The 24,873-nt window shown below is 36.6% G+C and overlaps 1 protein-coding gene across 1 annotated transcript in view; it reads left to right on the top strand.

Moving 5' to 3' along the window:
* IL1RAPL1 (interleukin 1 receptor accessory protein like 1) overlaps nucleotides 1–24,873 on the top strand; it is a 1,418,929-nt gene that overhangs the window by 1,373,699 nt on the left and 20,357 nt on the right. Inside the window, exon 9 of the mRNA XM_043896687.1 lies at nucleotides 22,037–22,180. Coding sequence (XP_043752622.1) covers nucleotides 22,037–22,180 — 144 coding nt within the window. The remainder of the gene's footprint in view (nucleotides 1–22,036; nucleotides 22,181–24,873) is intronic.

Here is a 24,873-nt window from a genome sequence, read left to right as displayed (position 1 = left end):
ACAGTCACCAAAATTACAGGCATGGAAAAAAAACTTCTGAGCTATTTCCTCAAATACAGAATGTATGATTTAACTAAAGTTAACTCCAAGTTATTTTTACCTCATCTGTGAAATATCTTTTCAAAGGTCTGTCGATCCCAGTTTTTCCTGATCAGCTACAGAGTGGATATTTGTTATATAGTATTGTTTTGCCTTTCAGTCATTTTGGTTATTCAGTTTTCCTAAATGTGAATTGGAATATCCAAGCAGCATCTTTGTTAGGAAAGAAAGGACCACTCTTAGCTGATGATTAGCATATTTCTCAAGTAATGAATAAAAAGGGAATGATCCTGGATAAACTAGTCCTTCCATTTTTATTATTCCTGTTGAATTAATCATGTGGTTCAAAGCTCTTAGTATTTAATTTATGTATGGACGTGGTCATTGAAGGACTTCCCTACTGACTCAGACGGTAAAGAATATGCCTGCAACGCAGGAGACCAAGGTTCAATCCCTGGGTTGGGAAGATTCCCAGGAGAAGGGAATGACTACCCACTCCACTATTCTTGCCTGGAGAATTCCCATGGACAGAGGAACCTGGCGGGCTACAGTCCATGGGGTCGCAAAGAGTTGGAAACCTGAGCAACTAACACTTCACTTCCCTTCATAGTCATTGGAAGTCTTTACTTTGTTTGTTTTCCTAACTATACATTAAATTCTGAATAAAGATCTTTAACCTGTACTTCTGTCTTGTATCTTTAACTTGTACATCATCACAGAAATGTGATGAATGGAATGGTTACCTTTCAGTAAGGAGTCTCCAGATTGAACTTTTAAATGTCTCTCGAGGTAAGGAAGTGCAGCAAAAGACTTGCCATCATGCTTGCCTATAATACCTATAGTTTTGGGTGGATTGCTCTCTTTTTGAGGTCCCCCAAATATCCTGAAGTTTCTGCACCTGCAGGAAATGACCTTCTTTACTCACCTGGTAAGGCTGATGGGAACACTGTAAGCAAGGTGCCAGGCTGTTTTTCCAAAGGGCTTTGTCAGCTCCACAAAGTCAACCTTAGTTCCTTAAAGCTGTTTGGTCATACCTGAGTCTATACTTGTCTATCTCAAATATGACATTCCAGTCAAATCTTTGGTAATATAACAAGTTTCCAGTTGCATCCTCTTCTAAGGAGAAGAAATTCTTATTTAACTTATGTAAATATAACTGTAACGGGCTTCCCTGGTTCTTAGGTGGTAAAGAATATGCCTGCCAATGCAGGAGACATGGATTCAATCCCTGGGTTGGGAAGATCCCCTCGAGAAGGGAATGGAAACCAACTCCAGTATTCCTGCCTGGAAAATCCCATGGACAGAGGAGCCTGGTGGGCTACAGAACATGGGGTTGCAGAGTTAGACATGACTTAGCGACTAAACAAGAACAAGATATAACTCTAATGCCCTGAAAATAAGAGTATTCACCATGAGTTTCTGGAGGGATCAGGCAGGGAGAAAAATATAAATGTTTCAGTTCTGCTTATAATGATATAATTTACTGAATTACTGTAAGTCATGGTATAAGATCAAAGGTTTTCTTATATCTGGAAAACAAAGATTAAAAAGGCAGCAATATTTCAGACAAAAAAGTCATAAAATTATAATCGTATTCATCAGTTTGTTCAGTCCCATGTGGTTAATTCTTGTTGATCTTGTCTTCTGGTAGCAGTTTTGTAAAGCCATTAGTTTTTCCATTACAGTTCTATTATTTCTTACCCAATTCAGTGGTATCATCTGAAAATTATCAGAAAACTATGTTTGTCAAAAAGTCCTTTCTAAGGAGCTTCTTTACCAACTGAGCTAAAGAAGATCCTTGAAAAGGATCATTGCCCAGTCGCTGATGTGGCTGGTGATACAAGTAAAGTCCAATGCTGTAAAGAACAATATTGCATAGGAAGCTGGAATGTTAGGTTCATGAATCAAGGTAAATTGGAAGTGGCCAAACAGGAAATGGCAAGAGTGAACATCGACATTTTAGGAATCAGCAAAGTAAAATGGATGGACTGGGATTAACTCAGATAACCATTATATCTACTACTGTGGACAAGAATCCCTTAGAAGAAATGAAGTAGCCCTCATAGTCAACAAGAGTCCAAAATGCAGTTCTTCGGTGCAATCTCAAAAATGACAAAATGATCTCTGTTCGTTTCCAAAGCAAACCATTCAATATCACAGTAATCCAAGTCTATGCTCCAACCAGTAATGCTGAAGAAGCTGAAGTGGAATGGTTCTATGAAGACCTACAAGACCTTCTAGAACTAACACCCAAAAAAGATGTCCTTTTCATCATAGGGAACTGGGATGCACAAGTAGGAAGTCAAGAGATACCTGGAGTAACAGGAAACTTTGGCCTTGGGGTACAAAATGAAGCAGGGCAAAGGCTGATAGAATGCCTGAAGAACTATGGACAGAGGTTCGTGACATTGTATGGGAGGCAGGGATCAAGGCCACCCCCAAGAAAAAGAAGTGCAAAAAGGCAAAATGGTTGTCTGAGGAGGCCTTACAAATAGCTGAGAAAAGAAGGTAAGTGAAAGGCAAAGGAGAAAAGGAAAGATGTACCCATTTGAATGCAGAGTTCCAAAGAATAGCAAGGAGAGATAAGAAAGTCTTCCTCGGAGATCAACACAAAGAAATCGAGGAAAACAACAGAATGGGAAAGACTAGAGATCTCTTCAAGAAACTTAGAGATACCAAAGGAACATTTCATGCAAAGATGGGCACAATAAAGGACAGAAATGGTATGGACCTAACAGAAGCAGAAGATATTAAGAAGAGGTGGCAAGAATGCACAGAAGGGAACTATACAAAAAAGATCTACATGACCAAGATAACCACAATGGTGTGATCACTCACCTAGAGCCAGACATACTAGAATGCAAAGTCAAATGGGCCTTAGGAAGCACCACTACGAACAAAGCTGGTGGAGGTGGTGGAATTCCAGTTGAGCTATTTCAAATTGTAAAAGATGATGGTGTGAAAGTGCTGCACTCAATATGCCAGCAAATCTGGAAAACTCAGCAGTTTGGTCACAGGACTGGAAAAGCGTCAGTTTTCGTTCTAATCCCACAGAAAGGCAATGCCAAAGGATGTTCAAACTACCACACAATTGCATTCATCTCACATGCTAGCAAAGTAATGTTTAAAATTCTCCAAGCCGGGCTTCAGCAATATGTGAACCGAGAACTTCCAGATGTTCATCTGGTTTTAGAAAAGGCAGAGGAACCAGAGATCAAATTGCCAACATCCGCTGGATCATAACAAATGCAAGAGAGTTCCAGAAAAACATCTACTTCTGCTTTATTGACTATGCCAAAGCCTTTGACTTTTTGGATCACAAAAAACTGTGGAAAATTCTTCAAAAGATGGGAATACCAGACCACCTTACTTGCCTCTTGAGAAGCCTGTATGCAGGTCAAGAAGCATCAGTTAGAACTGGACATGGAACAACAGACTGGTTTCGAATAGGAAAAGGAGTACGTGAAGGCTGTATATTTTCACCTGGCTTATTTAACTTCTATGCAGAGTAGTACATCATGCAAAATGCTGGGCTGGATGAAGCACAAGCTGGAATCAATATTGCCAGGAGAAATATCAATAACCTCAGATATGCAGATGACACCACCCTTATGGCAGAAAGTGAAGAGGAACTAAAGAGCCTCTTGATGAAAGTGAAAGAGGACAGTGAAAATGTTGGCTTAAAACTCAACATTCAGAAAACTAAGATCATGGCATCCAGTCCCATCACTTCATGGCAAATAGATGGGGAAACAGTGGAAACAGTGGCTGACTTTATTTTTTTGGCTCCAAAATCACTGCAGATGGTGACTGCAGCCATGAAATTAAAAGATGCTTGCTCCTTGGAAGAAAAGCTATGACCAACCTAGACAGCATATTAAAAAGCAGAGATGTTACTTTGCCAACAAAGGTCCATCTAGTGAAAGCTATTGTTCTTCCAGTAGTCATGCATGGATGTGAGAGTTGGACCATAAAGGAAGCTGAGTGCTGAAGAATCGATGCTTTTGAACTGTGGTGTCAGAGAAGACTCTTGAGAGTCCCTTGGACTGCAAGGAGATCCAACCAGTCCATCCTAAAGGAAATTAGTCCTGAATATTCATTGGAAGGACTGATGCTGAAGCTGAAACTCCAATATTTGGCCACCTGATGCAAAGAACTGACTCCTTGGAAAAGACCCTGATGCTGGGAAAGACTGAAGGCAGGAGGAGAAGGGGACAACAGAGGATGAGATGGTTTGATGGCATCACCAACTCGATGGACATGAGTTTGAGCAAGCTCCTGGAGTTAGTAATGGACAGGGAAGCCTGGCACGCTGAAGTCCATGGGTTCGCAAAGAGTCGGACATGACTGAGTTCCTGAACTGAAGTGTAGGATCTTGAAGTTGAAGTTTTGCTTTGTTTGCAAAAGCATCAGAGTAACACTGTAATTTCCTTAAATGACAAAAGACTTAAAATGGCATGGTTAAAGATCTGAGTCATTATAGTGCAATTGAAGAGGTAATTTGGTTATTTCTGTGACACATAAAATTTTTAAATAATAACTAGAATTATGACTAATAACATTGTACAATGACATATCTGAATTTTACAAATTTTATAAATTTCTAGAGCACTTATATTAATAACGTTTCCCCATATAATATAACCTAAGAACATTTATCATCACTTATTTGACAATACTTCCCATGAAATTTAGCATACTCAATAAGCCTAATTATTTTCATATCTGTCTTTTGTTAGGAGAGAAAGCGAATATTTTGCTGTATTCCAGGGGCTTTTGGAAAGCCCCCAAATTATTTCCAGGTCAATAAGATTTCATTTGAATTTGATTTGAAGGAAATTTGTCAAAAATTTCAAAAGATTTTAAAACACTTTTTCAAATAGGGTCATAGGTCACTGTGACGCTATAGTTAGTTATCTATTTAGTCAAAATGACAAAGACTTCACAGGCAAATACAGAAAGTTAAATAGTTAGCTCTTGTAAATATTGAACAATGTCAGTTTTTTTCCTAAATAGTCAAAGATCTGATGAAGATAAAAGATTGAATTTTTATTTTTATAGACAGATGGCATTAATAACAAAGAAAATCTTTGTTTACAACTGCTTATTAAAAGCAAAAGGAGAAGGGGGCAGCAGAGCATGAGTTGGTTAGATAGCATCACTGACTCAATGGACATGAATTTGAGCAAACTCTGGGAGATAATGGAGGACAGAGGAGACTGGCATGCTGCATTCCATGGGGTCGCAAAGAGTCAAACATGACTTAGCAACTAAACAACAACAACATCATTTAGAGCAGACAGATAATCTTTAAAAAAAAAAAAAAAAAAGGAAACAAAAAAACATTATCCTTTTAACAAAGAGAAAACCCAAATTCTAATTTTGTGCCAGTGTACCTTTGATGCTGAAATTCATTCACATAATTAACTTTATTCCGATCTTAACCAGGTTGATCACACATGAAATTTTTTTCCCAAGATCCCTTCTTCAGAAAATTTCTACAAATTTCTATGTCCAGTTTAGTCTGTTCCTTGATCTCTTTTCTATTTTGAAATAATCAACTGTAGGACAAAAATTGCTTTTATTTCTCTCAACAAAAATGAATCTCCATACCTCATGCCTTTTCTTACCCCAAAATACATTTTCGTTTCCTTGCACACATCATTTCCCTTATTATCTCTGGCACCCTTAATCATATTGACCATATATTAATTAGAAACCTTAATTTCTAGTGGAAATAAAGAAATAAACAATTGTGAATTACATTAGGATTTTGTGGTATAGAGAATTTATAAATACCTTTTATAGTTTCTAGACATATGTGCCCTTTTAAGTAGTGCAGTCTTTCAGTGGGGCATGAGATCTGGTGACTAAAAAACTGAATTCATCTTTAGTCTATCTGTACTAGGAAGTCAGAAGTAGATAAAACAATGTATTAACGTTTTATTATTTTATCTTATTCAGAAATGATCTAGATATTTAATGAATTTCCCTCATTTAATTTGAGATAGCAAAACCCTAAGGGTTTAATTTCCCAAAAAGATTTGGGAAACTATTTAACAATCATAAAACAATCATTTTTTAAAAGTTTACCTAAAAGGGTTTATCTCATTTGCATCTCTTTAATACATTTGTCTTTAATAATCACACTTAGATTACCCCTGAAGGTTTTATGAGACATTAAAGCAGTTAACTCTTTTAAGTTATTTTTCTTGTTGACAAATTTTATAACAGAGATAGCATGAACTTCTTTGACTTTTAGTAAACCTAGATAGAATAAAAGTATTACACTGAATGCTGATAACTCTAAAGATATACCTGTTTTAATTACACCAGTAATTTTAAATTTACTTTTATTGACTAAAGATGAATCTTAGATCACATGAACTTGAGGAACATTTGAGTTAATTCCTATTATATTTAGAAATAATTTATATAAGTGCTTACTTTAAGCTAAGTAAATAGAGCTTTTTTACAAATTGATTATGGTATTGCCATCTAGAGGTATAAAAATACCCTATCTATAATGTACATGCCGGGGAGAATATCCCCACTGGTCAAAAAGTCAAGCTCTCAGGATATAGAACAAATGACACAACAGATAGAGGCAAAGAACAGGTTACCATCTTTAGGAGGAAAAGGATCAATAAAGCCAAGAATACTCTGCTGAGTTTACCACAGTTTCTAAGTCCAAGAAACTAACTCCACAAATATTTTCTCTTGCTAATCTAATTTTATAAAAGAGAGAAAGGACTCTTACCACCCTCGTTTCCAACAGACCCACAGGCAGAGATCTGGGAGACCAAATTACATGGTAAAAACTCTTACCTTTGGCCAGTTTTGGTCAATTATTGAAGAATCTCTTAGCTACAGTATCCTCGGACTTAGTAGTATCCAGCTAGTCAGGTTGAATCCTACCTGCTACGCCAACTGTCAGGGAGGAAGAATTTTTTTCTGTACCTATCTAAGTTCTTTTATCTGAGTTAAACTGACATGAGACAGATCAATAGGAGAAAATCTAAGCAAAAGTTTAATAACATGTATGGGCTTCCCTGGTGGCTAGATGGTAAAGAATCTGCCTGCAATGCAGGAGACCTGGGTTCGATCCCTGAGTCAGAAAGATCCCCTGGAGAAGGGAATGGCTACCCACTCCAGTATTCTTGCCTGGAAAATTCTGTGAACAGAGGAGCCTGGGAGGCTACAGTTCTTGGGGTCACAGAGAGTCGGACACAACTGAGCAACTGACACTTTCACTTTTTTGCACTTCATACATCAGAGAAACCCAGGAGAACTGAGTAACTCACCAAAATGACTGAAATCCTGACTTAAATACCATCTTCAGCTAAAGATAAACAAGGATATTGGGGGTAGTGGTTTGGAACCTAAAAGGGTAGGAAGGCAATTCATGTGGAATTGGAAAGGCAAATGTTTGTTGGGCCAGGCAGAGACCATGGGACACAGAGTGGACTCTGATCTCTAGGCCCTGCTAGGTTCCCCTCACCACACCTGGCCCTTGTTCTTTGCAGATGTCTCTGCTGAGAGCTCTATTCTGGGAACAGGCCCTTTACCGAAATTATTGCTGCTACTGCTAAGTCACTTCAGTCATGTCTGACTCTGTGCGACCCCATAGACGGCAGCCCACAAGGCTCCTTGGTCCCTGGGATTCTCCAGGCAAGAATACTGGAGTGGGTTTCCATTTCCTTCTCCAATACCGAAATTATTGGGTTACCCGAAAAGTTTGTTCAAGTTTGTCCATAAGATGGCACAGAACAGCTGAACGAACTTTTTGGCCACCCCAGTATTTTGGGCAACTAAGCTGGAGGAAACAAGAAAAACTTCTGAGTTTCTTTTTCTTTAAAATAATCAGACTAAGTTAATCATCATACCAAAGAGATACTTTGGGGGGTAGCAAAATTTGCTCCCCTATACCACTCTGAGAGAATTAACTAGAAGTCCCTAGAGCAATGCTTTACAATCTGCTGTTGTTGCTATCACAATCTTTACAGTTCATAGAAATCACCTAGGAAGTTTGTTTAAAAGTGATTTTTCAAGTTCTTATTATTTCCTTAGTCTAAGGTGAACTCAAGATTTGAATTTCAAATAGGTTTCTTATTGGTGCTAATGCCGCTGGTCTGTGGATCACATTTGGCATGCCAAGGTCTTTGCCTAGACAATAGGTCCTCTAACAAACTTGGTAGAATCTAATAGGTAAAAAGCAAGTAATTCTCTCAAGCTCACTGTTTCCATGACAGAGGAATGAAAGAGAGGTAGAGCCAGTCAGTGGGATTAATTCTAACTAATTGCCCCATTCTTTTTACATGATCAACACCTTTGAACCTAGTTGAACATTTGTACATTGCCCTCACATCCCCTCTTAATGAGGTTACTTGCCTCATGTATTCAATGAAATTGTGCTTTATAGAACACATTTGCTACTCAGGGCAATATCTGAGAGAATACTCTCTTCAACTATTAAATAATTACCCTTTTACAGGAAGAGAGCCTTCATTCTTGGACACAGTTCCTACATATCTCTTTTGAAAAAGGAAATCCACTTAAGAATGTCTCCACATCCTATATATGGGTATATACATGTATTTCAGCCTATGAAAATAGGCTATATACAGAGTTCAGTCTGTGAAAATAGCAATTACCAAGGAGAAACAAGCTCTATGATAGGCAGTAAATACTGCTGATTTCCTGTTTTAAACACTTGCATCCAGCTGAATCTCAACTATGTGTTGTAAGGAAGGGCAGACAGTATGAAAACTGAACCTCCATGGTCAATGATATGATTACAAAACAGGCAAAGAAGAAATAACCCAGTAACAGAATCTGGATAAACAGGCCTGCATGTTCGAAAGTTCAAATCGTTGTTTACAGGCATCTGTCTAGCATCTAAAGAGGTTATAAAAACACAGACCTACAGTGAGAGCAGAGGGAATCCACTGGAACTGGGATCTTTGTCTTGGAAAGCAACACACAAGCAGCTTCAACAATATTAATTCAGTTTAAGATAATTGCAAGAAGCCACAGATATCACGAGGCACACACATTGCCCAATTTTACATATGCGATCAGAGATCACAAACAGAATACCATCTCTGTGACCACTACCCACTGACACACCACTCACTTCACTTCTCAGAACTACCTTCATGTTCTCATTATTTCTAGGTCAAAACAACCTAGTAACTGACAAGTTCTCATATCCTGCTCGAAATCTCACTTCACCGCTAAAAATAATTCATATATTCATATAATGCTATTGCATGAGAAAGCAATAAATCATTCCAATTCACTAAATATGTACTAAGTGCCAGCTCTGGGCAAGGCACTGGGTTAGTTGTCCTTAGTAGTTAAGTCACTGCTGCAGGAAGAAGGTCGATCACCATGCTGGTGATCATTGTTGGGGAGAGGGAGATGGCTGTACCTTTTCATGGCTGTGAATTCTTGCGCTCAGTTGAGAAATGGCACAACTGGGTCAAAAATGCAAGGTATAACTTTTAATAAGCAGTTCCCTGTATATTGAACTTTGACAACCAGGTCAGTAAAGTGAGAAATTAGACTTGACACATTAAAAAATGCTAACTGTTCTCTCAGGTCATATAGTAGGAAAAAAATGTGTTGATTTCCAATAAATTACCATGGTAACTTGTATTAGATTTTAGAGTTGAGAATTGCATTTGCCATCTGTAAGAAATATGTTAGCTATTTGTCTCTACTTTTAGGGCACATATGCTATTCTTAGCATGTGTTCTGTGAGGAATGATATATCCGGAGGTTGATTTCTCTGAATTACAATTGGACATTTAAATGCTATTAAAATAGACTTTGTTTGTACTTGACCAAAAGAAATTCAGTGGTATATTTAAGAAAGCATAAAATCGTCATTTTAAAGATCACCCAAGAGTCATTACAATGAATTAGAGTTTGATATGAATGAAGATTGACTGAAAAAATTGTGAACTGTGATGGAAAAACAGTTACTTCAGAGTGTTTTGTTTTTGACTCTTGTGTGTGACCTAGAGCAAGTCTCTTTATGTCATTGTTCTTCATTTTTATCATTTACCTAATTGTCTTTAAACCACAGTGTGGTAATCTTGTAAGAACATATTAAACCCTGGGTGACTAATAGTATATATTAGCCCATTCATCAGCTTTTGCAGGTTGTCAGAGTTTTGTATCATTGTACCTCAATTTTCAAATCTTGAAAGTGGAATGGAACAGTTGCTCTTCTCAGGACTTTGGTTACTTTTAACTGTTTGTAAAGTTGATTCACATCTTTAGATGACAAGTTTCTCTAGGCAGAATAGAAATTAGCATTCCTTAAGATATGTGACTGCGGTTTAAAGTACTGACTCCTAACGGCGACCAAATTCACAGAAACTAAAATGGAAGAGGCCATTATCAAAACCTGAAGAATGATACTTAAATTACTTGACTTAACTCAGTTTGGAGTTCTAATTCTAGTATGAAATATAAAATGAATATGACTTGAAAACTCATTTATACTATTTCACCATTTCCAGATAATGACTCACAACTGCTTGGGTGCATTTCTAATTCTCCCCAGGTGAACAAGTGTGTCTATATTATCTAAATATATCACTATTGAAAGTAGCTAAAAGGAATACATTAAATATGTCACAACAAAAGTCCATATTGGCTGTCTTCCTGGGCAAACTAATGTCAGTGGCAACTCAATAGTACCATAAAAGTTGATAATATTAGAATATATTTTCAACTTGCCATGTGGCATTTGGGATCTTCCTCCCTCAATCAGAGATCAAACCCACACCCCCTGCAGTGGAAGCACAGAGTCTTAACCACTGGACCACCAGGGAAGTCCCTCAAGTTTTACCTATTCACAAGCCAGGTTAGTTTGCTTTTCAGTAAAACAATACAATTAGATTAAATGTAACTTGAAATCCGTATTTTCTCTAAAATTGGATTATGTTTTAATCTACTTTTTCAGGGAATATTTGTAAACTGTTGCCAAAAAATGATTATTTTGTATACAGAGAAAAGCTCCATGGTAGAGTTAAATAATTCCTGCTTGACTTGCCTTCCTAAATCAAGCATCTATAAATGATGATTGGGTAGATAGGTGAATGAAAAATTAATTAGGATAAATAGTTTACCATGAGGATCCTCGGCAAAACAGAGATTATAAACCACCGTGGACAACTCTATTCCGTGTCCAGAGTAAAAGGCAAAATATAAGCTTTTTTGAAGTATTAGCATTTAAAGCTATAGGTCACTTGCCTCTATTAAGTTCACTCGACATCTAACACATTAGAAAGAGATTCATTAAAAAATTGTAACTGGAGTAGTAATAGTGGTTATCTCAGGGTGGTCTGATTCCATGTGACCTTTAAGTTCTTTTTCTTATTGTTATATGATTTTCAAATTTTTTACAATAAGCATGTTTTATAGTCAGGAAAAAAGGTGAGAAAAAAATCTATTGCTACAGTCTGGAGTATTCAAAATGCTTATAGGAAACCTACCCTTAATCTGTTTTCTATAATATCAAATTATTTCCACATTTTAATATCAAATTATTTCCACATTTTAAAAGTCTGTTTCCTTGAATTTAGTCTTTCTTCTCTTTTGTATCTGTCTATATTAGAAAACATTGTATATTGGGGGACACCTTGACTTCTGCATTTTCTCAAACCGCTGCTAATTTTCACACACCAAAAACCAGTACATAGAGTGAGACAATAAGATAAGGCCTTACTCTATGTGAAGCAGGGCAGTGTTATTGCCGTTTTGGTAAAAGAGAATTCATTATGGAAGATGGGCTATTCATATATCCTGACAACACAGGCCACTAAAAGATATAAGAAACCCACCTTATTCTCAACTTTGTCGTGGCTTAAGGAAGCTTAGGAGGAATCAAGGCATGGTAGGTCCTGCTACTGGTAGTTCCCAAGGCATGTCTATTCCTTCATAGAATGTTGATGGGAGGAAAAAAAATACTTAAATGTTAATAAATTCTTGATTAGTATCTCTTTACAAAATGAGAAAGGGAAAGCAAACTTACCACTATTTTCCTCAGCATTTTTATGTTTTCGGAAAACAGAGTGGTCAAAAACGTTTCAACAGGGATAAGAAAAGGATTTTTCTGTTACTTCCATTGAGGGAAATGCCCCAGCATGTGGTTTGATTATTATTTTTACCTTAATATTCTCTAGCTCTGTGGAATCACCAAGATTTTGAATGAAACTTGTCTTGTGAGAGAGACAGCTTTTGCCAAACACATTTTATTGTAATGCTTTCAATAATTAAGAAATATGTTAAAAATCCTAAAAAAGAAATCCTAAAGGGAAAAAATTATAACAACATAGAATTCTGCAGTTTATCAAAACATCCCATTTTGTCTACTGCAGTGCAATTCGTTTCTACATGTGTAATATATTTTATAAATCTATTCTTAACAACTCAATATACTGAATATGCTGCAAATCATCATACAGGTTTTTTTTAGAAGTGTTCAGTGTTTCTATCGAAAACATGGTTCCTTCTATTGGTTATCTAAGCTGCCCAGATGTTCTGGGTTCTTTGGTCAATCTGAAGCAATCCCAGTGGAAGACCAAATTCTTCTAAATGCGACAATATTTCCTCTGGTGGAGGGTTGCGTCCAGGATAAACACTGCAGCCCTTAACACAAAGGAGTTAAATGGCAACGCCACCTTCACTCTGACAGTTTTCTCTCCAGAGACGTTTTGTAACACTCCATCTGTGACTGTCTATTTGTATGACATATTGAAAGGAAATTCCTAGTAGAAGTAAAGCAAATACTTTTTCTTCTCAGAGATTTTCTTTTCGGCATCAGTGAAGTTTGACACCTTGATGAAAAATGGCTGTGTCTTTTCTAAGCTGGTCACCTAAGGCCCATTTTGTTGTTCATTATAGCAGAATCTTCTTTCGTCTGGTTTCTCCCCATCACGCTAAGTCCTACGCAATCTAAAATGAAGGGGGCCCCATCTGAATATTTGGTATGTTTCTGTGTGTGCAAATACATGGTAGTCTGTGCACAGCCCACCTTATGGTCTCTGGATTGACCTGTTTCAAACAGTACCTTTATAATCCAAAAGGCAAATGTTTTCAGCGATAAAGCTCTGTCTGTGTTAGTAAGACCACATGGTACATTTTGAAAATATATGTCAATTTTCCACTGGGGAGAATCATTGTCCTATTTTTCTGACCTAATTTTAAGAAACGTGACTTAATTGACACTATGAATCCTTCAAACAAATATTTATTTTCAAGGTACATGCTAGTTGCTTGGAAAAAAAAAAAGATAATATATACCAGCTGAGAAACCAGAGCAAAAATTTGCTGACCATCACCCATCATACCATATACTTGCTTTCCCTGTTCTCCACACTCAACCTTGCCAAACTCGTTTGCAGCCTCTTTCCTGAAGTGCGCCATACAGTGTCTGATCTGTCTCTAAAATCCCCCAACAGAAACACAACATGCATACACAAAGCACCCTGAGTGAGATGCTAATCTGGTCCTTGATTATTATTCTTACCGTAGAGCATTTCTTACCCCTGTATAAAAGGCCTAGCAGAGTGACACTTAGGTGCACAATAAAGATTAGCTTTTTTTTTTAATATTTTTTTATTTTTTTAAAAATATTTCCTTGCATGCCTGACTCTGCAACTACACATCAGCTCCTTCAAGGCAAGGAGTATATTCCATCCATCATTTGATCACTAGAACTCAACACACTATACCTGGTACATTTATAGCACTTAAAGAACAAAAAGAAAGTGAAAGAAGGAGTGAGTGAAAAGACAAAAATGAGTAATAAATAATATAATAATATCAAAGATGTAAAACAATACAAGATTGATTCCTAAATGCCAAGTGAATTCAAACTCTCCTAGTTCTTTAAGTCTACAAAGACTATGTATGTTATCATTGGGTTTATAGACAGAAGAATCATTTTAAATCCGTACTATGAAGTTAACCATTTTTTTTATAAAATGAAGTTTTATCAAGTTAATAGACTGTGTATTAATAATTATACCTCATCAGTTACTTGAACCTCATGACACATTGTCTGGAAAAATGGCTCACAGAGATATTATTCTAATTTTAGAGTGGAATACCAAAAGAAATCTAACTTTTCATTAGAAAATTGTACTTGTTCTTAGTCATTCAGTCATCCACTTATTCAACAAATATTCAGTGAGTTTCTTCTATGTGTCTTCTATGTGTCAGGTAGATTTCAAGGCACTTGAGATAGTATCAGGAAAAAAAAACATATGGACAAAATACACAAAGAAAAACTTGCCCTGATGGAATTTAAATTCCAATGGGAGGAGATAGACAATAGATAATAAATATAGTAATTAGAAAAGTAAATATTATATCCTATAATGATAAATGCTATAGTGAAAGTCTTTTAGTTTGAAAAAAGAAACCTGCAAACATTACAGAAGAGCTGTAAGAATAATACAATAAACTTCCATATAGCCTCTTCAACTAGATTCACCTATTATTAACATTTTGCCACACTTGCCTTATATCTCTTCATCTAGACAGGTTAGATAAGATAAATCTATGCCATGTATATAAATACATATTTCTGAATCACATGAGAGTAAATTGCAGACATCATGACTAAATTATTCAACGTGAATCTTCTAAAAACAAGGACATTTTCTTACAACATCAGAGTATATTTATCAAATTTAGGAAAATTGAAAATTGATAGACTGCTATTATCTAATATATAGTTTATATTCACATTTCAAAGGGTATTCCCATAATATTGTTGTACCACTTTTTCCATCCAGAATTATGCAAGTCCATTTAGTTGTCAAGTTTTTTTAGTCTCTTTTAACCTGGGATTGTCCCTCAACCTTTATTTGCCTTTTATGCCTTTGACTTGTTCGAAGAATAGAAACCAGATTTTATTTTTTATACTGTGTCCCTCAGTTTGAGTTTGTCTGTTATTTCCTCCTTGGGCAGATATTTTCTTATATGTGGCTGGAATACCACATAAACGTTGTTCTGCCTTCTTGATGCATTACGTCAGGAGGTACACGATGTCATGCTGTGTACAATGAGTGGTGATGCTCATTTGGGTCAGTTCCTTAAGATGGTGTCTGTTTCTCCCTTAATCATTAGTAAATAATTAGTAAGGAGGTGCTTTAAGATAGTATGAATGTTCCACCTCATCAGTCTTTTATCCATTAACTTTAGGCTTTGTTGATAATTCTTTCCTGAGTCATTTATTATTAGGATGGTAGAAAGTGGTGATTTCCAGCTCTATTATTCCTTCTATATTTGCCAGTTGGCATTCTGCTCTAAAGGAGAGCTTTCCTTTTTATTAATTTGCTTATAATTAATATAAACTCATGGATTCATGTTTTACTTGATTTCTGTCATTACTCATTGTAAATTGTCTTTTAATACATACCACTTATGAATATTCCCTACTTCATAGGAAAAAAAATACAAAACAAAACTTAGCACCCTTCCTGTCTGGTTGGGGAAAGAAAAAGGACATTCCACGGGTAACTATATAAAGAACAATGCATTTCTTCTGTCTAGTCTTTCATTTAATTCTTCATTTTAATAGTTTATGAATGTATAACATTTCAGATCCAAGGGCTTGTGGGAGCTTAGTCTAGCTAGACCTTAATCATGGGTCTCCACCAAGACCCTATTTGCATTCTCAATTGACACTAAATTAATTTGATACTTTGGCTGAAAACCTCTTTCCAAAATGGCAAAACACACTACTTTGAAGGTCATCTTTTGCCCAAATGTTTGGCTGCACAGATCAAGTTGTTAAATTCAGAGACCATTTTCATTTATTATTATTACTATTATTATTGTTATTATGTCTACCCTTCTTTCTTCCAAAAAGCACTTTTTCAAGAGCAAAACTACTATCTTTACATACCAGTTTATACCTTCTGAAAACATTTTCTTGCTATTATGTGAATAGCAATTCAGTTTCTTAATGTGTTGCCAAAAAAAATTATAACTGCTTCTAAATTGCATTGATGTATTGTAGAATTGAGTTGAATATCTTTGTAGGCTGAGTATAATTACCCTCCTGCCAGGAACAAATAAGTTATACTGCTCCGGAGAAATAAATATGCATATGAATTTATGTGGATGGATAAATCCTTATAAAGTTTAGCTCTTTATAACACAATGAGAGAAAAAGAAATGTACTTGGTGAAGCTAATGAATAAACTAAGATCATTATATTGTCTATCATGCATTTTCCCCACGAACTTACATTTTACTGCATATAAATCAGGGCAGAGCATTTGAAAGGACTTTATATAGTGAACGAGGCAATTTTAGGATGAACTATATAAGTCACCTAAAATCTTCAGCTATACTTTAAGCAAGATGATATGTATAAACAGAGAGAAGAAAATGAATACTCCAAGCGAAGAGTTCAAAATTATAAACTTTGATTTAACTCTGTTAACATCTTTACCTCTTCAAAGATACCTAGCAGAAAAAGTTTGCAAACAATAACACCAGGTACAGGCCAATAAAAAAAAATAGGATTCCAGACTACACTAGGTAATTGCAGCAAGATTAGTGTAAACCAAATGCATTTATTATTTGCAATGTAATCCAATATACTAGCGGATGGCATGCGCTTTATTTTAATTAGCTGTTTCTTTTAAAGGGTTGCTTGGTCCAACTGTCTTGATAAGAAAAAATTGTAGTCATTGCTCAAAATGCTTGTAGCAAATCTAGTTTTAAATTGAAGCAATTTATTCCAAAAGCAGTCTACTACTGCAGCAATAATCAATGTGTTTTCCCTTAGCCCATACTTGAGCTTTCCACGGACTATTGTTAATTGCCTGTAACTAAATGACTGCCAGCGCCCTTAAACGTAACTCTTTGGCACTTGTTCATTTGTTGTGTTTAACCAAATGCCAGGTTCCCTTAGGTTTTGCCCAGTGATTTTGCTTTACAATTTTCCGTATTCCATCTCAGTCCCTTAAAGGGGGCAGAGTCTATCATTTTAACAAAATAACACAGAGGCTAAACAGAGTTTTAAAGGTTTGCATTTTCTTTGTCCATCCTCTGATGTTGAATTCTGCTGAAATGGAATCTTTTTATTTTTTAAATGCTGCCACTCCAGGCAGCTTGAACTTGAGCTGAAAAGTAGATCCCATTTCAAAAGGAAATGACATTTGCTAGGGCAACACCATTCCCATTGTAATGTAAAGATAAAATACAGCAGTGGGTTCACATCATTTCTTTTAACTGTAACAGAATTTAACCCCTAGTAATTTTGTCCTCACCTAATGTGTAAGCAATATTGGCTGGCACTGATATTAATGAATGTGTCCAGCTTAGAGCAAAAGAATGTGGAACCAAATCTAATATATCATTTTCTTCAGGAGAATTTACACATGCTATGTAAACCAATGCAAAAAACCTAAATGGAAAAATGTTTAAGCTAAATACGTTTATACTACCAAAGCCATGTTTATTAGTCTTGCATAAAAGCAATGTAGTCACTGAGGTAGCAGGCATTATTATATAAACTAGGGAAAGACATTTCTTTTCCAACTTGCAAGTTTGTTATAAGACACTGTGCTTCTCCTTGTAATACTTTAGTTTCTGAGGAAAATCTGAGATACTGTCATGATCTCAAGATAACTTGTTGTCATTATTCAGTCACTAAGTTTTGTCCAACTGTTTGCAACACCATGGACTGCAGCACGCCAGGCTTCCCTGTCCTTCACTATCTCCTGGAGTTTGCTCAAATTCCTATCCAATGAGTCAGTGATGCTATCTAACCATCTCATCTTCTGTTGTCCCCTTCTCCTCTTGCCCTCAATCTTTCCCAGCATGAGGGTCTTTTCCAATGAGTCAGCTCTTTGCATCAGGTAGATAACGTATTGGAGCTTCAGCTTCAGCATCAGTTCTTCCAATGAATATTGAGGGTTGATCTCCTTTAGGATTGACTGGTTTGATTCAAGGTAAGTTAGCTTTTTGCAAATGCTGTTTCTTGGACTAATTTTTGGTATCCCTATTATTAAGTAAATGACTGCCATATGGCTCAGAAGATTTTTTTCTTGCTTTGTTGCTCATACTCTAGGCATATACAACTTTTCATGTTTGTACCTTAAAGGAGGGATTCATGAGACACAAGAGCATTTCTGTAATTGATAAACCTCACCTACCCTGCTCTCTTTTTCTCATTATGTTTTAGACATTTAGTATTATTGGTTAGCCTCGTAAGCAGTGTGTTTCGGTAGTATATATGGTTTCTGAGTGACTCATGACATCTAGCAATGGGAATAATTCATATTTGGGCAACTACTTCCCTAAAAATAAGAAGAGCTTACTTTCTTAACATTTTTAACTTACACATACTTAATTTTTAGGAGTTATAAAAAATGTGTATAAAGACCACTGTTATAAATACTGTCTGAGGGAAAAGAATTCTGCTTATTGAATTAATAGAATTACATTTCAGACATAGTTTTTGATTGTTACATAAGCTATTCAGCGAGATATGAGTATTTAAGGCATGGTTCCAGAATCAAAGGATATGCTTAAGGGCACCATGGAAGAACCATTCCCTGCCTGGGCACTTCTCTACAGCAACACAGCTGTCTTGCCTCCCTTCTTTCCTTACAACTTCTTCACCCATATCCCTTGGATTAGAACTTATAATGACTCTTTTTAAAAATACCAATATTTTAAAGAACTGAAGTGCAATTAACCTAAGGTAAAACATAAAAGTTTTAAGTGTCTAGCTCAGTGAATTTTGACAAATGTATATGCTGTATCTATACCTGAAAAAGATACAGAGTTTTTTTGTTTGTTTTTTAACCCCAGAATGTTCCCTCTTTCCCCTTTCCAATAAATATTCCTGTCACTCATCCACAAAGCATCCATTTTGTGATCTTTATCACTAAGGTTTATTTTGGCCTGCCCTTGGACTTTATTTAAATATATATACTGAAGGTATTTCTTTGTGTCTGGCTTCCTTCAGCTAACATCATTTTGTGAAATTCACGAAGGCTGCATGTTATCAGCAGTTCTTTCTTTGTACTGCTGAGTGTATTGTATCCCATTGACACACAGTACTTTGTTCATCATGCCCTGTTAATGAGCATTTGGGTTGCTTCCAGTTGTGGTTACTATGAATAAGACTACTCTGAACATCCTGTACAAGTCTTCTTGTAGACATTGGCTTATTTTTCCTTTGAGCAAGAACTTAGGAGTAGATTCATATTTAGGGTGGATTCATATTTAACTTTATTAGCAACTAGTCAAATTTTTCTAGTATAGAAGTTTCATTTGGGCATTTCCACTAGCAGTGTTTGGGAGTAGAGGTTACACATTCTCCATTATTTTTGTAATTTCTTTTCTCACACAACATGTTTTAGAGTGATGAATTCCAAGTATGAAATTCATTATATTAGAAAACAGAAGGAATATTAAAAGAAGCCACAGTCCAAATGCTTATCTCTCCCATTATATCCAGTATAATTGAAATCAGATTTTCTGGTATGTAAATTAGCCTATGGGCCTAAGTTAGAGTTTTATGCAGGTGTCTATGTGTGGTGGAGTTTAACTGATATCCTGAGAAAACAAGACCCAAAGTACCACACAGAATTATATACCCACTAATCCTTTCTGATCACATAGTAGTAGGAAAATAGTATACTGAAGCATGTTTTGTATTTCATTCCTGGTACTTTTGTAGTAGTCCCTCACAAGATTCAGCAGATAAAGCTGTCTGATATTTATAAATACAAACTATATAAATTTCCGTGAGATACTTCTTAGTAATTCACACTTTATGTTAACTTAGACTCTTAAAGATTTAATAACTCACTTTATTTTTTCTTTCTTAAATTCATAAATTCCAATCACTTTTTGTAAGCTTTTCTTCTGCATCCTGTTTAATTTTAATAAGAGCAGAAAGCTACACTTGATTAAACACTAGTTAAATGTACCTTTTTATTCAACTGTTGAATTAGAAATGAATGACTAGATAAGAATTATGGCTGAGGTTTGTTTTTTTTTCCTGTAATCATCACAGGATAAGTGACATCACATACAAACACACACAAATACAAAAATGTCCTTGTGAAAATATGATGGCCCCATACTTTTCAGATTATTTATCACTGATACTGCATTGCACCCATGATGATTTCTCCCCATTAGTAAGATCTCAAGAGTGATCTTGGAACCCAAGAGTAGTTGTCACTGCAAAACCATAGATTCTCAGAAGTGGTATTGCTGGGTCATATGGCAGGTTGGATGCATGAGACAAGTGCTCGGGCCTGGTGCACTGGGAAGACCCAGAGGGATCGGGTAGAGAGGGAGGTGGGAGGGGGGATCGGAATGGGGAATACATGTAACTCCATGGCTGATTCATGTCAATGTATGACAAAAAACACTACAATATTGTAAAGTAATTAGCCTCCAACTAATAAAAATAAATGAAAAAAAAAACCCATATATTCTTTTTAAATTCTCAATCTAAGACTACATCGACTATTACAGAGTTGGACAACCCTTTGGTGGATTGTAAATTACAGAATTGAAAATACAATTACTTTAGGGCCATAATTTCAGGAATAGTTATCTTTAGTGGTAATTAAGGAAACTAGTATTTTCAAGGTAGTTGTCAACTGCAGGGAACAATAGCAACCCATCAGTAACATTTGGACTATGATGATCAAGGTCAACATACATACACAGGCAGTTTAACTAAAGTTTCACTAAAGTGGACTTCAAAATCTGTGCATTCTGGCCTAGTGTTTAAATACCAGTATCATTGAATTTGTTACATTGTCCATGAGCTCTGAAGGAGAAAAAAGAAGTGAATGTTTTATCTCTAAAATTGTCTGATCATTTATTATGTCTTATAGACATTCTATAGAAATAAGAGAACTTGTATACAGAGGGTGGCAAGAAAATTACTCTTTTGGATAGAATGTAGTAACATACCAAGTCGAAGGGGAAAGAAAGGATAAGAAAAAAATATTTAGCTCTGTTGCTGCTGTTTAGTTGCTAAGTCGTGACTGACTCTTTTGTGACCCCATGGACTGTAGCCCACCAGCTTCCTCTGTCCATGGCACTTCCCAGGCAAGAACACTGGAGTGGACTGCCATTTCCTTCTCCAGTGGATCTTCCTGACCCCGGGACCAAACCAGCATCTCCTGCACTGGCAGGCCAATTCTTTACAACTGAGCCACCTGGGAAGCCCTTTTAAGAGCTTAGTGAAAGGAAAAAACGACCATATAGTCTGGTGTGACATCCTCTAGGGAGCCTAGTTCTTAAGCCCAAGTTAGCACTCAGCCTCCAAGACTGTGGTCAGCCATATTGGCACCACTCTGTTGAGAAAGACAAGTGTTAGCGCTTCTGGCAGGAGCCAGCAGACAGTATTCATTAGGTGGTCCACCCAACTCTCTATGCAACACTCCACACTGCCCTTCAGGAACTGTGCAGTTTACCCCTCATTTCTCCTCAGCCCCGACCTCCGGGTGACGGCTGAGGTGGGAAAGATTAAGATTCAGATTGGGTGAGTTCAGAAACTATCCTGGCTTAAAAGCTTCATCTGCAGAGGAACCAGTATTTCTTTTATCAACTCCAGCGTACCTTGCAGGATTCCCACAGGAATAGGTTATGTGTAAGAGGCACTTTCACTCTAGCAAGCCCCAAATTATAGTTTCCAATCAGGTATTTACAAATCAGTCCAAATGCAATCTACCAATGTAGGTTCATTCTTACCATAAGCAATGTTGCTTAGCAACACAGTTACCACATACCACCTTATCAGGTTACCAAGGAAACAGCTAGAAAGTTATCAAAAGGTCAGATTCTACTGCAGAAAGGAAAGGGGTTGTGTCAGTCCACTACCCACATCTGATCTCATCCACAGAAGTGTGAAATCAAGTTGAATTTATTATTTTGTATGTGAATATGGTATAATTCCCTCTGGTAATTTTTTTTCTAGAGCTGATGTATACAGTTGAACTTGCTGGAGGGCTTGGTGCTATCCTTCTGCTGCTCGTTTGTTTGGTGACCATCTACAAATGTTACAAGATAGAAATCATGCTCTTCTACAGGAATCATTTTGGGGCTGAGGAGCTAGATGGAGGTAAGCTGAGTCCCTTCTTGTAACGTTCTTTCTTTTCATATTTGTTTCCTGCTTTTGTTTTGTTGAAGGAAAGAAAAGTTACCTGAATAACCATTTGCAGTATCTCTTAGAGTCTTTCAATGTTCAGTTTGTAAATTCATCTTTTCTATGGAACGCTATGTGTGATGCTTTGGAGCCAATAGGTATTATCCTCTGAAAATTGGAAAGCAACACCTACCGTTTTTAGAATGGTGTTCCAAAGAGCACTTCTGAATTACAAACACTGACTACAGTGTTATCAGAGTGTTCATTTCTCTCACCTTGTAATCAGTACTGAAAGTCCAGCTTTACTTCTGTATAAGTAAGGGGTGTCTCTTTTCATCGTGCTCCCTAGCTCAGTAGTTTGAAGTGAATCTTCATTTGTCCCTTGTTTAGCCTGATCAGTTATAATAAACCATACTGAATATTTTAGAATTCATCCAATGGTCTTTCAACCCTGTTTATTTAGCTTTATTTGGACAGTCTAATTTTTATTCCAAGTGGGGACCCACAGAGAGGGAAGTGCACAAACACGTTATTTTCATAATAATAAATCTAATACTTGTGCTCCAACTGGGTAAGTAAATATTGTTTTCATAGAATCATTATTATTATTTGCCTCTGGTCAGTCATAAATATGTTTACAATCTAAGAAGAATTTGGAGTCCTTAAAATTGAGCTCCATAAACTGCCCATTAGTGGACTAAAGGTTTTTTTTTTTTTTTTCCTTTTTTGGTCATTTGAAAGTGATTCATATATAACATTAACTTGCAACATAGGAAGCATATGTGAAGTGGCAATAAATAGTACAGACGGTCAGGGTTTCTTGATCATTTTCATAATCTCTTTTTATTGACTATCCATTTTTCACTTATCATTACAAAGGAAAATGAAACAATTGCCCTTGTTACCACATTTCCACAGGCCTCTGGAATAAGTCACAGGTAAAGTGTAGGCTGTCAGACTTGTGAAGAGGAGCAATTTATTCAGCATCCCTAACACTCCTCTGTGTAACCTTCTCCCCTTCCCATTAGAATGAAATCTGTGCTACAGCAAGACTGTTTTTTTTTTCTCATTTTAAAGTATCGATTAGCCTATTTATTCTTTGTTTCTAACTTTTTTGCCTATTCATAAAGATTATTAAGTTTTTTGCTACTGCTTCAAAGAGATATGAGAAAATTGCCAATGTCAGAGTCATTGTTGAGTGAGAATCAAGCTGAGTACTAGGCCTTCTTAAAATCATTTTTGCTAAACCTCAGAAAAACTCAGGTCAATAGTATAATCTCTCTTTTACAGATGAAGCAACTGAGACTCCCAGAGTTAAATAACTTACTAAAGAAGATACCACTAGTGTTCTTGTAAGTGGCCAAGATGGGATTTGAATATAGGTCTATTTCCAAAGCATTTATTTGATTGATCACTGAGCCCTTGTTATCTTTAGCCTTTTAAAAATTTGGTATGTTCAGCATAACTTCAAGATCTGCTGTTATTTGCACAATTAACACAGTAGAAGTTATTTGAAAAGACATTGGCTAAAGAAGTCTCATTTTATCTATTAACCTTATTTTGGACATAATTTTTGTTCTGAATGATATGAAGGATTTAACCCAAATGATAAATTTCCAGTATAATTTTTTTTGTCACATTCTGAAAGGTAGAAGATTCTAAAGAGTTTCAGTTCAGTATCTCAGTCATGTCCGCCTCTTTGTGACCCCACGGTCTACAGTATGCCAGGCTTCCCTGTCCATCACCAACTTCCGGAGCTTACTGAAACTCATGTCCATCAAGTTGGTGATGCCATTCAACCATCTCATCCTCTGTCATCCCTTCTCCTCCCACCTTCAATATTTCCCAGCATAAGGGTATTTTCAAATGAGTCAGTTCTTCGCATCAGGTGGCCTCAGTATTGGAGTTTCAGCTTCAACATCAGACCTTCCAATGAATATTCAGGACTAATTTCCTTTAGGATGGACTGGATGGATCTCCTTGCTGCCCAAGGGACACTCAAGAGTCTTTTCTAATATCACAGTTCAAAAGCATCAATTCTTCGGCGCTCAGCTTTCTTTATAGTCCAACTCTCACATCCATACATGACTACTGGAAAAACCATAGCTTTCACTAGATGGACCTTTGTTGGGAAAGTAATGTCTCTGCTTTTTAATATGCTGTCTACCGAGGGAGCTCTGGGTCGACCAGCCGGCCGCGGCCCACTTGGGCGCCAGTCTGACAGAGCTCCAGGTCGACCAGCCGGCCGGGGCGCACTTGGGCGCCGGGCAAAAAAAAAAAAAAAAATATGTTGTCTAGGTTGGTCATGACTTTTCTTGCAAGGAGCAAGCATCTTTTAATTTCACGGCTGCAGTCACCATCTGCAGTGATTTTGGAGCCCCAAAAAATAGTCTGTCACTGTTTCCATTGTTTCCCCATCTATTTGCCGTGAAGTGATGGGACCAGATGCCATGATCTTTGTTTTTCTGAATGTTGAGCTTTAAGCCAACTTTTTCACTCTCCTCTTTCACTTTCATCAAGAGGCTCTTTAGTTCTTCTTCACTTTCTGGCATAAGGATGATGTCATTGGCGTATCTGAGGTTATTGATATTTCTCCCAGCAATCTTGATTCCAGTTTGTGCTTCATCCTGCCCAGCGTTCCTCATGATGTACTCTGCATATAAGTTAAA

This window comes from Cervus elaphus, chromosome X, assembly GCF_910594005.1.
Source record: "Cervus elaphus chromosome X, mCerEla1.1, whole genome shotgun sequence".
Lineage (NCBI taxonomy): Eukaryota > Metazoa > Chordata > Mammalia > Artiodactyla > Cervidae > Cervus > Cervus elaphus.
The sequence above is the reverse complement of the archived record's forward strand: the minus strand, read 5'-3'. Positions and strand labels throughout refer to the sequence as shown.